Here is a 16,006-nt window from a genome sequence, read left to right on the forward strand (position 1 = left end):
ATTTTCAAATTTACACTATGCTCTAAGTACATAGAGGCAGTTGGCGTTCGCACGGTGGGCGGCCGTTTTACATCACCACGTTCTCAGAACAAATTTACATTTACCTCAGTTTGCTGGACGGGTGATTTTGGGTAAGCGATGTAAAAAGCAGGTATATTTATATATGCATCACCCATTGGGTTAAAATTCCAAAGAACCACGAGATAATAGCAAACATCCTCCTGTTTGACTCGACCAAACAAAACTACGTTTAGAGCTCCAGCAATAGAGCTAAACTAAAACAGAAACAATAAACAAAAATATGCGCCAGGGGCAAACTCAAGCAACTCGACAAACAAATATCCAAGCACAATCTTCTTTATGTGGACCGACGAATCCAGACCACGACAGCGAAAACTGATAACAAATATCACCACGTTACCAAAGTACCGAGCAAAAACGACATCCATATTGCAATACATGTCCTTGACGGGTAATCTAGAGGCAGCAAACATAGATAAACAGCAACGATAGCTCTAAGTGGCCTTGTCGGCCTTGGCAGCAGAGGCGGCAGCCTGGCCTCTGAGACGACCAGTCCTCCTGGCAGCGATGAGACCAACCTTCTGGCCAGGTGGTGCATCACGGCGGACAGTGGAAGCGTGACCAATATGCTGGTGGTTACCTCCTCCGTGGGGATGCTCCACAGGGTTCATGGCCACACCACGCACCTTAGGCCAGGAGTTCCTCTTCACGCGGTACTTGTGGTAGGCGTTACCAGCCTTGAGCATTGGCTTCTCAGTCCTGCCACCACCAGCAACCTGACCAATCATGGCACGGCAGCTGCTTGGGACAATCTTCTTGGCACCAGAGGGGAGCTTGATCCTGCATAAACAGAACATGAGTAACTGTGTCTAAATATTTGTACAGCAGAAGAATTCATCAAAAGCATCAGTCCATCAGGCAACATAACCAAAGATACACATATGATCTCGTACTGACAAGGAAATGATAACAAGAAATGGTCCACGTATATGTAAACGCTAGTGATCATAATTCTTAAAGCACGGTAAGCCAATCTGAAGACAGAAGCAGGATAATATAGTTAGAGATCACATGTCTAACAAGATAACAGAAGATAAAGCATATCATGACAAGTTCAAGGATAACAGAAGAAAGCATATCATGTACAATTCTAGGTTAACAGAAGAGCAAGCATATGGTAACAGCTGCAGATTATACAATGAACAGGAGACATCTCAAGGCTCAACGACAGAATGAGTTCCTAAGAATTTGTCTTTGATAGATTAACAAGCATATGAAGCACACACATTTAAGGTTTCCAATCTTTAATCAATTAAAGAGCATCTAAATCACCCATGAGAAGCAGTGAACGAACATATATTCAGATCAAACTATGAGCATTTAATCATTTCCTACAGCAAATCACATACATAAAATCTAGTGACAGTTACTACCAGGAGAACGTCAGCTCTAACCATGGTCATGTACTTTAGATAGAGGGGTGAGAGGAAAGGTAACAGTACCTTGAGGTGCCGTTGTCAGGGTTGTGGCTGATGACGATGGCGTAGTCACCGGAGGCCCTGGCGAAGACACCACGGTCGCCGACGTGGTGCTCGACGTTGCAGATGACGCCTCCCTCAGGCACGGAGCGGAGCGGGAGGACGTTACCAACGGAGAGGGTGGCGCGGCGTCCGCAGTAGACGAACTGGCCGGTGTACATACCCTCGGCGGCGACGAAGAGCTCCTTCTGGTGCTTGTACCTGAACGGGTGGCGGAAGGTCACCTTGGCCAGCGGCGCACCACGCCCCGGGTCGTGGATGACATCGGTGACGACGCCCTTGAGGTACCCGTTGCGCTCGCCGAAGTCGAGCGACCTGAAGCGGGCGGGGCCCTTGCGGTGGTGGGTGTGGGACTTGAAGACGGAGCCCGCACCCTTACGCTGAGCGCGGATCACGCGACCCATCTCGGCGGCGGCGGCGGCGGAGTGGCGGCGGCGGCGAGGGGAATGGGTGGGCAGCTGGGCTAGGGTTCGACCAGGAGGAAGAGGGAGCAATATATAGGGTGCGGCACGGGCTTTGTGGTTTGATTACCCTATAGGGTGGACGGTCGGGATGGAGGATGGGGCGCGTCTCGGCCGTTGGATTCGTTTGGGCAGGCAGTAGGACCACAACGTCAGTGACATAGCGTCGCCGGGCCGTGCTGTGAGGGACTGACGAAATGAGGAGTGGACTGGGCTGTAATGGGCCGGTTTGTTAGTGTAGTGGACTAGTGGGAATGAGAAATGGGCTGGTAATAGGCCGAGTTCTCTTTGTACCATTCTGGCTCCGCCCGTTTGAAGTGATCAAAAAGTTGTGGTGTTGGGGATTCTCAAAAAAACAAAAGTTGTGGTGTTGGGAGCGGCGAGCGAGCTGGAGCGCGCCTTTTTGTGCTACGGGACGAGAAGAAGGTCGACCAATGGAGAAGGCAGATGTTGAAGAACATAATTTTCTTTGGACGTGAAGAATTTGCACACGAGCTCAAATGCTTTTTGTGAACAGTAAAACCAGGAAAGATAGTAAAATAAATTATCCGATTTTTTTGTAACCTTTGACAAATGTACTATGTGCTTGCAAAAAATTATCATGAATGAACATTTCTGGAAGTCGTGGCAAAAAAGACAAAATCAATACTTCAAAAATGCTATTTTTGAAAGCATTTTGGAGTACTTTTTTAATTATTTTTTTGCCATGACTTCCACGAAAGTCATTTCGTGACAAAAATTTCAAGCATAGAAAACATTTGTTAAAGGTTACCACAAAAAGAAATCATTTTTTTTCTTTTGATTTTACTGTTCATCCCAGTTCATTTAAGCTCGGGAGCAAAAAAACACTTTCGATTTTCTTTCTTTCTTTATATAAAGACTACCCCATATACTATTAATTTATGATAATGTTCTTATGATCATTCTTCACAGCACATGTCACCCAAGGCAAAGACACTACTAACCTACTACTAACGCAACCATCATCGTGGAACGCTACACTTACGGACAGAATTGGTTACAGGAAGGGTACGGGCTGATGTGGAGAAATATCAGGGGTTAGTTTAGATTTATAGTGGCCCACAATGGAAATTAGGGTGGGGCAGAGGATTAATAGGAAGGGGACACGTATGTCCGTAACCTTCTTCCCGTGATAACTCGCCCGTAGGTCTAGTATTTTCGTGGCAAGTGGTATAGGCACCTTTTTATGTTTTTTGCTTTGTATGAACTATAGTCTATTGCATTTCATCACTATACCTTAAAGTCAGACCTAATTATATCAGATCTATGCATACTAATAAAGGACGGTGCGTTCGGGATTTTTGGTCCGTTCGACCTAGGTTGAAGAAGTTACCCCGCCTCAACAGTGAGAGTGTCTCAAGTTACAACGAAATCATAAATACACTCAAAACTCTACCATGGCGGAAAATAAATCTCGAGAAACTACAAAGAAACACGACGCCAAAAATGCCTCGCCGTGGAGAGCGGATGGAGTAGCATCGCCACACGAAGAGCAGGTAACCACGCATGCCGGAAGAATGGCAAACACGTCGCTCACAGACTCGATGATAGATCTGACACGCGATCGCCTTCTTTATCCATCAACACCGGCAACGCTCGTTGACGGGTCCCTCGGCGTTGCTAACGAGCACATGGGCGTGGCACATACGCACATCGTAGTGTGGCATGTACCACCTCCCCACCAATCGACGGGAAGAAGTTTGCATCACCTACAAGCGGGAGGGCAAAGAAAAAGCACGGCGGGAGGATAAGAACGGTGCCCCCACATATAGCACAACAACCCTACGAAACGTCAGGCGCATGTCAAACATACATACCACATCCCTGTCTGGACGCGCGGGCATAGCAGGTGCACACGAGCACGGGCAATGTGTCTAGGCGCTGATACATCTCAAACGTATCTATATTTTTTGATTGTTTCATACTATTATAATATCACGTTTGGATACTTTTTATATCAATTTATATTGTTTTCTGGATTAACCTAATAATTTTAGTGCCCAAACTAGTTTTTTTCATGTTTTTGGTTTTCAGAAAATCCATGTCTACAGAGGTCAAAAGACCTTGAGGATTTAATAGGATTTTTTTTGCGACCAGAAGATTTCGGAAAGTGTCGGGACCTATCAAGGGCCCACCCAGGGGCCCCACAAGGTCGGGTGGCGCGACCTAGGGCTAACCCGCGATGGGTGGGCGCGTATACCCCTGGCCACCACCTTCCGTCCATTCTTTCACCTATAAATTCCATATTTCTTGAAACCCTCAACCCTCCGAGCAAATTTTCTCCTTTAGGACCTTGGGGTCCATAGCAGTACTTAGATGGCATCCTCTCTCTCACGCGTGAATCAATACAATGTTCTCGTGAGCTGCCTTACATGACCGGGAACCATATTATGTAATCAGTGTTGTGTTTGTCGCGATATGATGAATTGTCACTTTATGATCAGATTTCATTAAAATCAATTGAATCTTTTGAAGTTTCTTTGTTGTGTAGTTGAATAGCTTTGTATGCTCTCTGATTTATTTGTCTCCTTTGGCCAAGTTTGATGGGTAGTTATTCTGAGGAAGTTGTGCATTGTAGTGGGTTCATATCTTGCGGTAATATATATCCCAGTAACAGAAAGGGGCAAGACACACATATTGTATTGTCGTCACCAAGGATAAAATGATGGTTTATTAATCACACTTGGATGATAGCTTTGCTGTCTATATTATATCATGTTGCTTATTGCAACGCTCTGCTTGTCATGAATGTAATACTTCAGAATGCATACTAGATAGTAGTCCTGGGGTGGAGTATTAGTTATAGATGCAGTTGGATAACAACCTACATATCACGAACGTGCATATATGAGATTATATCGTTAATGATCATAATCATAAATATAAATATTGCAATTGTTCACCACACTACACTTGTATGGTTGGAAATATGTCACTAGTAAACCTTGAAGGAAATATGCCCTAGAGGCAATAATAAAGTTGTTATTTATACTTCCTTACATCATGATAAATGTTTATTGTTCATGCTAGAATTGTATTGACATAAAACTTAGTACACGTGTGGATACATAGACAAAACAGAGTGTCCCTAGTATGCCTCTACTTGACTAGCTCGTTAATCAAAGATGGTTAAGTTTCCTAACCATAGACATGTGTTGTCATTTGATGAACGGGATCACATCATTAGAGAATGATATGATGGACAAGACCCATCCGCTAGCTTAGCATAATGATCGTTTAATTTTATTGCTACTGCTTTCTTCATGACTTATACATATTCCTCTGACTATGAGATTATGTAACTCCCGAATACCGGAGGAACACTTTGTGTGCTATCAAACGTCAAAATGTAACTGGGTGATTATAAAGATGCTCCACAGGTGTCTCCAATGGTGTTTGTTGAGTTGGCATAGATCGAGATTACGATTTGTCACTCCGAGTATAGGAGGTATCTCTGGGCCCTCTCGGTAATGCACATCACTATAAGCCTTGCAAGCAATGTGACTAAGAGTTATTTGTGGGGTGATACATTACGGAACGAGTAAAGAGACTTGCCGATAACGAGATTGAACTAGGTATGATGATACCGACGATTGAATCTCGGACAAGTAACATACCGATGACAAAGAGAATAGCGTATGTTGTTATGCGGTTTGACCGATAAAGATCTTCGTAAAATATGTAGGAGCCAATATGAGCATCCAGGTTCCGCTATTGGTTATTGACCGGAGATGTGTATCGGTCATGTCTACATAGTTCTCGAACCCGTAGGGTCCGCACGCTTAACGTTCGATGACGATTTGTATTATGAGTTATGTGATTTGATGACCGAAGTTTGTTCGGAGTCCTAGATGAGATCACGGACATGACGAGGAGTCTCTAAATGGTCGAGATGTAAAGATTCATATATTGGAAGGTTATATTCAGACATCGGAATGGTTCCGAGTGATCCGGGTATTTTTCCGGAGTACATAGGGGTTACCAGAACCCCCAGTGAAGTATTGGGCCAACATGGGCCTAAGGGAGAGAGAGGGAAGCCCACGGGAGGTGGTCGCGTGCCCCCTCCTTGGGAGTCCGAATAGGACAAGGAGGATGGGGCGGCGCCCCCCTTCCCTTTCCCTCTCCCTCTCCTTCCTATTCCCTCCGGTGGAAGAAAGGAAAAGGGGGGATCCTACTTGGACTAGGAGTCCAAGTAGGACACCCCCCATGGTGCACCCCTCCTGGCTGCCAGCCTCTCCCCCCTCCTTTATATACGTGGCCAGGGGGTACCCCAAAGCACAACAGACAATCTCTTAGCCGTGTGTGGTCCCCCCTCCATAGTTTAACACCTCGGTCATATCGTCGTAGTGCTTAGGCGAAGCCCTGAGCCGGTAACTTCATCATCACTGTCGCCATGCCGTCGTGCTGACGGAACTCTCCCTCATCCCTCTAGTGGATCAAGAGATCGAGGGACGTCATCGTGCTGAACGTGTGCTGAACACGAAGGTGCCGTACATTCGGTACTTGGATCGGTTGGATCGTGAAGACGTTCGACTACATCAACTGAAGGAAATATGCCCTAGAGGCAATAATAAAGTTATTTATATTTCCTTATATCATGATAAATGTTTATTATTCATGCTAGAATTGTATTAACCGGAAACTTAGTACATGTGTGAATACATAGACAAACAGAGTGTCACTAGTATGCCTCTACTTGACTAGCTCGTTGAATCAAATATGGTTAAGTTTCCTAGCCATAGACATGAGTTGTCATTTGATTAACGGGATCACATCATTAGATAATGATGTGATTGACTTATCCCATTCCGTTAGCTTAGCACGATGATCGTTTAGTTTGTTTCTATTGCTTTCTCCATAACTTGTACATGTTCCTATGACTATGAGATCATGCAACTCCCGAATACCAGAGGAACACTTTGTGTGCTACCAAACGTCACAACGTAACTGGGTGATTATAAAGGTGCTCTGCAGGTGTCTCCGATGGTGTTTGTTGAGTTGGCATGGATCAAGATTAGGATTTGTCACTCCGATTGTTGGAGAGGTATCTCTGGGCCCTCTCGGTAATGTACATCACTATAAGCCTTGCAAGCAATGTAGCTAATGAGTTAGTTACGTGATGTAGCATTATAGAACGAGTAAAGAGACTTGCCGGCAACGAGATTGAACTAGGTATTGAGATATCGACGATCGAATCTCGGGCAAGTAACATACCGATGACAAAGGGAACAACGTATGTTGTTATGCAGTTTGACCGATAAAGATCTCCATAGAATATGTAGGATCCAATATGAGCATCCAGGTTCCGCTGTTGGTTATTGACCAGAGATGAGTCTTGGTCATGTCTACATAGTTCTGGAACCTGTAGGGTCCGCACGCTTAACGTTCGGTGACGATCGGTATTATGAGTTTATGTGTTTTGATGTACCGAAGGTTGTTCGGAGTCCCGGATGAGATCAGGTACATGACGAGGAGTCTCGAAATGTTCGAGACATGAAGATCGATATATTGGAAGGCTATATTCGGACATCGGAAAGGTTCTGAGTGGTTCGGATATTTATCAGAGTACCGGAGAGTTACGGGAATTCGCCGAGGAGTATATGGGCCTTAGTGGGCTTTAGGGGAGAGAGAGGGGGGGCTGCCTAGGGCAGCCCCCTCCCCAAGGCCTAGTCCGAATTGGACTAGGGGAGGGGCGGCGCCCCCTCCTTCCTTCTCTTCTCTCTCCCCTTTCCTTCTCTCCTACTCCTACTACATGGAAGGGGGGAATCCTACTCTCGGTGGGAGTAGGACTCCCCGGGGCGCGCCATAGTAGAGGGCCGAGCCTCCCCCTGTTGGAGAACATAGTAATTTCAAAAAAATTCCTACCCACACGAGATCATGGTGATGTATAGCAACGAGAGGGGAGAGTATCGTCCACGTACTCTCATAGACCGAAAGCGGAAGCGTTAGCACAACGCGGTTGATGTAGGCGTACGTCTTCACGATCCGACCGATCCAAGTACCGAACGTACGGCACCTCCGAGTTCAGCACACGTTCAGCTCGATGACATCCCGCGAACTTCGATCCAGCAGAGCTTTCCATGAGAGTTCCGTGAGCACGACGGCATGGTGACAGTGATGATGTTGCTACCGACGCAGGGCTTCGCCTAAGCACCGCTACGATATGACTGAGGTGGAATATGGTGGAGGGGGGCACCACACACGGCTGGAATAGATCAATAGATCAACTTTTGTGTCTAGAGGTGCCCCCTGCCCCTGTATATAAAGGAGCAACGGGGGAGAGGTGGTCGGCCAGGGAGGGCGCGCCAAGGGGGGATTCCTACTCCCACCGGGAGTAGGACTCCTCCTTTCCTAGTAGGAGTAGGAGAAGGGGGGAAGGAGGAGGTGGAGAGAAGGAAGAAGAGGGGGGCCACCGCCCCCTTCCCTTGTCCAATTCGGACTGGGGCAAGGGGGGCCGCGCGCCACCTCTTGGTTGCCCTCTCTCTTATCCACCAAGGCCCAATAGGCCCATTACTCCGGTAAAATCCCGATTTCACCCGGAACACTTCTGATATCCAAATATAGGCTTCCAATATATCAATATTTATGTCTCGACCATTTCGAGACTCCTCGTCATGTCCGTGATCATATCCGGGGCTCCGAACTACCTTCGGTACATCAAAACACAAAACTCATAATACCGATCATCATCTAACTTTAAGCGTGCGGACCCTACGGGTTCGAGAACTATGTAGACATGACCGAGACATGTCTCCGGTCAATAACCAATAGCGGAGCCTGGATGCTCATATTGGCTCCTACATATTCTACAAAGATCTTTATCGGTCAAACCGCATAACAACATACGTTGTTCCCTTTGTCATCGGTATGTTACTTGCCCGAGATTCGATCGTCGGTATCTCAATACCTAGTTCAATCTCGTTACCGGCAAGTCTCTTTGCTCGTTCCTAATACATAATCCCGCAACTAACTCATTAGTTACAATGCTTGCAAGGCTTATAGTGATGTGCATTACTGAGTGGGCCCAGAGATACCTCTCCGACAATCGGAGTGACAAATCCTAATCTCGAAATACGCCAACCCAACAAGTACCTTTGGAGACACCTGTAGTGCACCTTTATAATCACCCAGTTACGTTGTGACGTTTGGTAGCACACAAAGTGTTCCTCTGGTATTCGGGAGTTGCATGATCTCATAGTCATAGGAACATGTACAAGTTATGGAGTAAGCAATAGCAAAATACTAAACGATCAAGTGCTAAGCTAACGGAATGGGTCAAGTCAATCACATCATTCTCCTAATGATGTGATCCCATTAATCAAATGACAACTCATGTCTATGGCTAGGAAACATAACCATCTTTGATCAATGAGCTAGTCAAGTAGAGGCATACTAGTGACACTCTGTTTTTCTATGTATTCACACAAGTATTATGTTTTCGGTTAATACAATTCTAGCATGAATAATAAACATTTATCATGATATGAGGAAATAAATAATAACTTTATTATTGCCTCTAGGGCATATTTCCTTCAGTCTCCCACTTGCACTAGAGTCAATAATCTAGATTACACAGTAATGATTCTCACACCCATGGAGCCTTGGTGCTGATCATGTTTTTCTCGTGGAAGAGGCTTAGTCAACGGGTCTGCAACATTCAGATCCTTATGTATCTTGCAAATCTCTATGTCTCCCACCTGGACTTGATCCCGGATGGAGTTGAAGCGTCTCTTGATGTGCTTGGTTCTCTTGTGAAATCTGGATTCCTTTGCCAACTCAATTGCACCAGTATTGTCACAAAAGATTTTCATTGGACCCGATGCACTAGGTATGACACCTAGATCGGATATGAACTCCTTCATCCAGACTCCTTCATTTGCTGCTTCCGAAGCAGCTATGTACTCCGCTTCACATGTAGATCCCGCCACAACGCTTTGTTTAGAACTGCTCCAACTGACAGCTCCACCGTTCAATATAAACACGTATCCGGTTTGCGATTTAGAATCGTCCGGATCAGTGTCAAAGCTTGCATCAATGTAACCATTTACGATGAGCTCTTTGTCACCTCCATAAAAGAGAAACATATCCTTAGTCCTTTTCAGGTATTTCAGGATGTTCTTGACCGCTGTCAGTGATCCACTCCTAGATTACTTTGGTACCTCCCTGCCAAACTAATAGCAAGGCACACATCAGGTCTGGTACACAGCATTGCATACATGATAGAGCCTATGGCTGAAGCATAGGGAACATCTTTCATTTTCTCTCTATCTTCTGCAGTGGTCGGGCATTGAGTCTTACTCAATTTCACACCTTGTAACACAGGCAAGAATCCTTTCTTTGCCTGATCCATTTTGAACTTCTTCAAAACTTTGTCAAGGTATGTGCTTTGTGAAAGTCCAATTAAGCGTCTTGATCTATCTCTATAGATCTTGATGCCCAATATGTAAGTAGCTTCACCGAGGTCTTTCATTGAAAAACTCTTATTCAAGTATCCTTTTATGCTATCCAGAAATTCTATATCATTTCCAATCAACAATATGTCATCCACATATAATATTAGAAATGCTACAGAGCTCCCACTCACTTTCTTGTAAATACAGGCTTCTCCAAAAGTCTGTATAAAACCATATGCTTTGATCACACTATCAAAACGTTTATTCCAACTCCGAGAGGCTTGCACCAGTCCATAAATGGATCGCTGGAGCTTGCACACTTTGTTAGCCCCTTTGGATCGACAAAACCTTCAGGTTGCATCATATACAACTCTTCTTCTAGAAATCCATTCAGGAATGCAGTCTTTACATCCATTTGCCAAATTTCATAATCATAAAATGTGGCAATTGCTAACATGATTCGGACGGACTTAAGCATCGCTACGGGTGAGAAGGTCTCATCATAGTCAACTCCTTGAACTTGTTGAAAACCTTTTGCAACAAGTCGAGCTTTGTAGACAGTAACATTACCGTCAATGTCTATCTTCTTCTTGAAGATCCATTTATTCTCGATGGCTTGCCGATCATCGGGCAAGTCAACCAAAGTCCACACTTTGTTCTCATACATGGATCCCATCTCAGATTTCATGGCCTCAAGCCATTTTGTGGAATCTGGGCTCACCATCGCTTCCTCATAGTTCGTAGGTTCGTCATGGTCTAGTAACATGACCTCCAGAACAGGATTACTGTACCACTCTGGTGCGGATCTTACTCTGATTAACCTACAAGGTTCGGTAGTAACTCGATCTGAAACTTCATGATCATCATCATTAGTTTCCTCACTAATTGGTGTGTCACAGGAACCAGTTTCTGTGATGAATTACTTTCCAATAAGGGAGTTGGTACAGTTACCTCATCAAGTTCTACTTTCCTCCCACTCACTTCTTTCGAGAGAAACTCCTTCTCAAGAAAGGATCCAAATTTAGCAACAAAAGTCTTGCCTTCAGATCTGTGATAGAAGGTGTATACAACAGTTTCCTTTGGGTATCCTATGAAGACACATTTCTCCGATTTGGGTTCGAGCTTATCAGGTTGAAGCTTTTTCACATAAGCATCGCAGCCCCAAACTTTAAGAAACGACAACTTTGGTTTCTTGCCAAACCACAGTTCATAAGGTGTCGTCTCAATGGATTTCGATGGTGCCCTATTTAACGTGAATGTAGCAGCCTCTAAAGCATATCCCCAAAACGATAGCGGTAAATCAGTAAGAGATATCATAGATCGCACCATATCTAGTAAAGTACGATTATGATGTTCGAACACACCATTACGCTATGGTGTTCCGGATGGCGTGAGTTGCGAAACTATTCCGCATTGTTTCAAATATAGACCAAACTCGTTACTCAAATATTCTCCTCCACGATCAGATCGTAGAAACTTTATTTTCTTGTTATGATGATTTTCCACTTCACTCTGAAATTCTTTGAACTTTTCAAATGTTTTAGACTTATGTTTCATTAAGTAGATATACCCATATCTGCTCAAATCATCTGTGAAGGTGAGAAAATAAAGATACCCGCCGCGAGCCTCAACATCCATCGGACCACATACATCAGTATGTATGATCTCCAACAAATCTGTTGCTCTCTCCATTGTACCAGAGAACGGCGTTTTAGTCATATTGCCCATGAGGCATGGTTCTCAAGTACCAAGTGATTCATAATCAAGTGATTCCAAAAGTCCATCAGTATGGAGTTTCTTCATGCGATTTATATCAATATGACCTAAACGGCAGTGCCACAAATAAGTTGCACTATCATTATCAACTCTGCATCTTTTGCCTTCAATATTATGAATATGTGTATCACTACTATCGAGATTCAACAAAAATAGACCACTCTTCAAGGGTGCATGACCATAAAAGATATTACTCATATAAATAGAACAACAATTATTCTCTGATTTAAATGAATAACTGTCTCGCATTAAACAAGATCCATATATAATGTTCATGCTTAACGCTGGCACCAAATAACAATTATTTAGGTCTAAAACTAATCCCAAAGGTAGATGTAGAGGTAGCGTGCCGACTGCGATTACTTCGACTTTGGAACCATTTCCCACGCGCATCGTCACCTCGTCCTTAGCCAATCTTCGCTTAACCCGTAGTCCCTGTTTCGAGTTGCAAATATTAGCAACAGAACCAGTATCAAATACCCAGGTACTACTGCGAGCATTAGTAAGGTACACATCAATAACATGTATATCACATATACCTGTGTTCACCTTGCCATCCTTCTTATCTGCCAAATACTTGGGGCAGTTCCGCTTCCAGTGACCAGTCTACTTGCAGTAGAAGCACTCAGTCTTAGGGTTAGGTCCAGACTTGGGTTTCTTCTCTTGAGCAGCAACTCGTTTGTTGTTCTTTTTGAAGTTCCCCTTCTTCTTCCCTTTGCCCTTTTTCTTGAAACTGGTGGTCTTGTTGACCATCAACACTTGATGCTCCCTCTTGATTTCTACCTCCGCAGCCTTTAGCATTGCGAAGAGCTCGGGAATTGTCTTATTTATCCCTTGCATATTATAATTCATCACGAAGCTCTTGTAGCTTGGTGGCAGTGATTGAAGAATTCTATCAATGACACTATCACCCGGAAGATTAACTCCCAGTTGAATTAAGTGATTGTTATACCCAGACATTTTGAGTATATGTTCACTCACAGAACTATTATCCTCCATCTTGCAGCTGTAGAACTTATTGGAGACTTCATATCTCTCAATCCGGGCATTTGTTTGAAATATTAACTTCAACTCCTGGAACATCTCATATGCTCCATGACGTTCAAAACGTTGTTGAAATCCCGGTTCTAAGCCGTAAAGCATGGCACACTAAACTATCGAGTAGTCATCAGCTTTGCTATGCCAAACGTTCATAACATCTGGTGTTGTTCCTGCAGCAGGTCTGGCACCTAGTGGTGCTTCCAGGACATAATTCTTCTGTGCAGCAATGAGGATAATCCTCAAGTTACGGACCCAGTCCGTGTAATTGCTACCATCATCTTTCAACTTTGCTTTCTCAAGGAACGCATTAAAATTCAACGAAACAACAACACGGGCCATCTATCTACAACAACATAGACAAGCAATATACTATCAGGTACTAAGTTCATGATAAATTTAAGTTCAATTAATCATATTATTTAAGAACTCCCACTTAGATAGACATCCCTCTAATCATCTAAGTGATCACGTGATCCAAATCAACTAAACCATGTCCGATCATCACGTGAGATGGAGTAGTTTCAATGGTGAACATCATTATGTTGATAATATCTACTATATGATTCACGCTCGACCTTTCGGTCTTAGTGTTCCGAGGCCATATCTGCATATGCTAGGCTCGTCATGTTTAACCTGAGTATTCCGCGTGTGCAACTGTTTTGCACCCGTTGTATGTGAACGTAGAGCTTATCACACCCGATCATCACGTGGTGTCTCAGCACGAAGAACTTTTGCAACGGTGCATACTCAGGGAGAACACTTATACCTTGAAATTTAGTGAGAGATTATCTTATAATGATATCGTCGATCTAAGCAAAATAAGATGCATAAAAGATAAACATCACATGCAATCAATATAAGTGATATGATATGGCCATCATCATCTTGTGCTTGTGATCTCCATCTCCGAAGCACTGTCATGATCACCATCGTCACCGGCGCGACACCTTGATCTCCATCATAGCATCGTTGTCGTCTCGCCAACTATTGCTTCTACGACTATCGCTACCGCTTAGTGATAAAGTAAAGCAATTACAGGGTGATTGTATTGCATACAATAAAGCGACAACCATATGGCTCCTGCCAGTTGCCGATAACTCGGTTACAAAACATGATCATCTCATACAATAAAATATAGCATCATGCCTTGACCATATCACATCACAACATGCCCTGCAAAAACAAGTTAGACGTCCTCTACTTTGTTGTTGCAAGTTTTTACGTGGCTGCTACAGGCTGAGCAAGAACCGTTCTTACCTACGCATCAAAACCACAATGATAGTTCGTCAAGTTAGTGTTGTTTTAACCTTCTAAAGGACCGGGCGTAGCCACACTCGGTTCAACTAAAGTGGGAGAAACTGACACCCGCCAGCCACCTATGTGCAAACCACGTCGGTAGAACCAGTCTCACGTAAGCGTACGCATAATGTCGGTCTGGGCCGATTCATCCAACAATGCCGCCGAACCAAAGTATGACATGCTGGTAAGCAGTATGACTTGTATCGCCCACAACTCACTTGTGTTCTACTCGTGCATATAACATCTACGCATAAAACCAGGCTCGGATGCCACTGTTGGGGAACCTAGTAATTTCAAAAAAAATCCTACGCACACACAGGATCATGGTGATGTATAGCAATGAGAGGGGAGAGTATCGTCCATGTACCCTCGTAGACCAAAACCGGAAGCGTTAGCACAACGCGGTTGATGTAGTCATACGTCTTCACAATCCGACCGATCCAAGTACCGAACATACGGCACCTTCGAGTTCAGCACACGTTCAACTCGATGACGTCCCGCGAACTCCAATCCAGCAGAGCTTCATGGGAGAGTTCCGTCAGCACGATAGCATGGTGACGGTGATGATGTTGCTACCGACGCAGGGCTTCGCCTAAGCACCGCTACGATATGACCGAGGTGGAATATGGTGGAGGGGGGCACCGCACACGGCTGGAATAGATCAATAGATCAACTTTTGTGTCTAGAGGTGCCCCCTGCCCCCGTATATAATGGAGCAAGGGGGGAGAGGCCGCCGTCCAGGGAGGGCGCGCCAAGGGGGGAGTCCTACTCCGACCGGGAGTAGGACTCCTCCTTTCCTAGTAGGAGTAGGAGAAGGGGGGAAGGAGGAGGTGTAGAGAAGGAAGGAGAGGGGGGCCGCCGCCCCCTTCCCTTGTCCAATTCGGACTGGGGCAAGGGGGGCCACGCGCCACCTCTTGGGTGCCCTCTCTCTTCTCTACTAAGGCCCAATAGGCCCATTACTTCCCCGCGGGGGGGGGGGGGGGTCCGGTAACGCCCGGTAGTCCGGTAAAATCCCGATTTCACCCGGAACACTTCTGATATCCAAATATAGGCTTCCAATATATCAATCTTTATGCCTCGACCATTTCGTGACTCCTCGTCGTGTCCGTGATCATATCCGGAACTCCGAAGTACCTTCGATACATCAAAACACAAAACTCATAATACCGATCATCATCTAACTTTAAGCGTGCGGACCCTACGGGTTCGAGAACTATGTAGACATGACCGAGACATGTCTCCGGTCAATAACCAATAGCGGAGCTTGGATGCTCATATTGGCTCCTACATATTATACGAAGATCTTTACCGGTCAAATCGCATAACAACATATGTTGTTCCCTTTGTCATCAGTATGTTAGTTGCCCGAGATTCGATCGTCGGTATCTCAATACCTAGTTCAATCTCTTTACCGGCAAGTCTCTTTACTCGTTCCGTAATACATCATCCCACAACT

General features: G+C 44.8%; 1 protein-coding gene across 1 annotated transcript; it reads right to left on the minus strand.

Annotated features, from left to right (window-relative positions):
- Positions 1-339: 339 nt before the first annotated feature.
- Positions 340-2,035, minus strand: LOC123102523 (60S ribosomal protein L8). Its single transcript, XM_044523907.1, has 2 exons — positions 1,524-2,035; positions 340-861 (listed from the first exon to the last, which is right to left on the minus strand). Exons 1-2 carry the CDS (start codon positions 1,961-1,963, stop codon positions 516-518), a joined length of 786 nt encoding a protein of 261 aa, XP_044379842.1. The 5' UTR covers positions 1,964-2,035; the 3' UTR covers positions 340-515.
- Between the last annotated feature and the right edge of the window lie 13,971 nt (positions 2,036-16,006).

This window comes from Triticum aestivum, chromosome 5A (genome assembly GCF_018294505.1).
Source record: "Triticum aestivum cultivar Chinese Spring chromosome 5A, IWGSC CS RefSeq v2.1, whole genome shotgun sequence".
In the NCBI taxonomy this organism is placed as follows: domain Eukaryota; kingdom Viridiplantae; phylum Streptophyta; class Magnoliopsida; order Poales; family Poaceae; genus Triticum; species Triticum aestivum.